Source organism: Etheostoma cragini, chromosome 8 (genome assembly GCF_013103735.1).
Source record: "Etheostoma cragini isolate CJK2018 chromosome 8, CSU_Ecrag_1.0, whole genome shotgun sequence".
In the NCBI taxonomy this organism is placed as follows: domain Eukaryota; kingdom Metazoa; phylum Chordata; class Actinopteri; order Perciformes; family Percidae; genus Etheostoma; species Etheostoma cragini.
Window position 1 is genome coordinate 1,811,438 of NC_048414.1, and position 2,024 is coordinate 1,813,461.

Genomic DNA, 2,024 nt, shown 5'->3' on the forward strand with positions numbered 1-2,024 from the left:
CGTTGTAGAGCGTCCTCTGGTGGACAGACTATGCAACGCCATCACTAACAGGGACGTTGTAGATCGTCCTCTGGTGGAGAGACTGTGCAACGCCATCACTCATAACATGGTTGACTGTCCGTCCTTTTAAATATTAATTTATCAGAATCTTTTTTTTTAAATCGGCCATTATAAATGCCGGTAAATGCCTAATATCAGCCGATAAAATTGGTCCGGCTATGCTGTCCAGCAGTCACAGGCCCTTCACTCTGTCTACAATAGTGCATGTGTAGGACCTGAGTGTGTGTGTGTGTGTGTGTATATTTCAGGCCTGTGTGTAGTGTGTTCTAACAACAGGGAAACAATTGAAAAAAATGTAATTAAATTATACGTTGAGTCTGTGATCTGTAGCCGCAGAGGTAACGATGACAGCTGACCGTGTCCTGTGTCTGTCTCTTCTGTCTCGTTAGGCCCGATGGGATGGGGACGGTGACTGTGGAGGAAAAAGAGCAATTTGAGGCCGTCCGGAGTCGCCTCATGGCTCTGCTGGAGAACCAGATCACACACTTTAGGTAGGCCCGCCTTCTCACTAGAATCCCAAAGCAACAGACAGCGTGTTCATTCATATCTGTACTGTACAGAAATCAGGGTCAACTGCACAAAACTAATTTCTAATTATCATGTATTTATTTCTATTTCAATATAACTAACACAGAGTACAGATGTACTATGTTTTAACAGCTGTATGCTACTGTCCCTGTATGGATGAGAGATGATTTCTATCTCTGTTCTAGCCGCCCGGCTCGGGTTAAACTATTTGTGAAACATGAACAGAAGAAACCATGAATGCCACCAAACTTTCTTTTATTATGCTGTTTGACAGTCAGTCATAACAGAAAAAGAAGAGAAATAATCTGCTTTAAAGTAGTTTTTCCTGGGTTAAATTATGTATCGGATCACTGCATAAACTCCAGTACTTGCCAATAACAATACCGGCATTTTAGACTGTATCGCACGCTTCTCTGTTATTAATCAATATTTCTGTAAATGTGCCAGTGTTAGCCATCCGGCTAATTTTTACCTGTTGTTTGGTGAGATGTTTGCAAAGCACAGGTAGAACTGGGACCGAATTCCTTTAAGGCCCCGACCGAATTACCTCTAAAGTAGTGAGTATCGAATAGTACCTCGTCATTCAGTACCCTATTAAATAAGGAGTATGTCTCATCAGCGTCAGTGAGCCAATAAGCATGCTTCTACCCAGATCTAATGATGTTTGTGATTGGTTGTCCTATGATGCATTTCGTAGAGACATGCAGGAAAAACTGGGCTCACATAGAGGGACCTGACGCATAAATGAAAAGACCTGCACGATCATATCTAATGTTTTAGTTATAATAATAGTTGGCATAATAATAGTTATAATAAAATTCATGTAGATAAAAGTGTTTATGAAGTAAGTTATTTCTTATGATTAAGTCCCGGTATTGGTATCAGTCCTGGTATCAGAAAAACAGCAATACATTAATGCAGTGATACCTCAACAGCTGATGGTAGATTGTCTTATTTAAATAAACGGGAAAGAACGGCTGCGTCGAACTTCAGTAAAAATACATCTTAACCTCAAAAAACACACTTTCCAAATCCCAAACCCACAAACCCAAACATGTAAAAAACTCTGTTATGCTATTTTTAACTCCTTTAACTTTGACTCCATCATAATGAACCCCGTGCAGTCTGGGTGTTTCCTTTAGCGCCATCAGCAGCACACAACAGGTGCAGGACATGCGTGGACGGAGGCCGCTGAGACCTCCCTGCATCTGCGTGCTGCCATTCAGCGCCGCGGCCGCCGTGTCAACGCATTGTGGTCGCGGTGTGAAAGCGACAGCCCCGAGACCTTGAGCAACACTCGTCTGAATGGACCTGTGCCATTAACTGTCCTGAAGCGCGGCTCTTTAAACCCTTTCACGTCTGAGAGGGGCCCTCCATCTGGCCACAGAGAGGACCGGGCGGGGAGGGGTTAAGGGCAGAGTGTTGGGGGGGGGGGG

At 43.6% G+C, this 2,024-nt stretch overlaps 1 protein-coding gene across 1 annotated transcript in view; it reads left to right on the forward strand.

The window, feature by feature from the left end:
* cadps2 (Ca++-dependent secretion activator 2) overlaps positions 1 to 2,024 on the forward strand; it is a 159,242-nt gene that overhangs the window by 125,842 nt on the left and 31,376 nt on the right. The window contains exon 14 of the mRNA XM_034879016.1: positions 450 to 551. Coding sequence (XP_034734907.1) covers positions 450 to 551 — 102 coding nt within the window. The remainder of the gene's footprint in view (positions 1 to 449; positions 552 to 2,024) is intronic.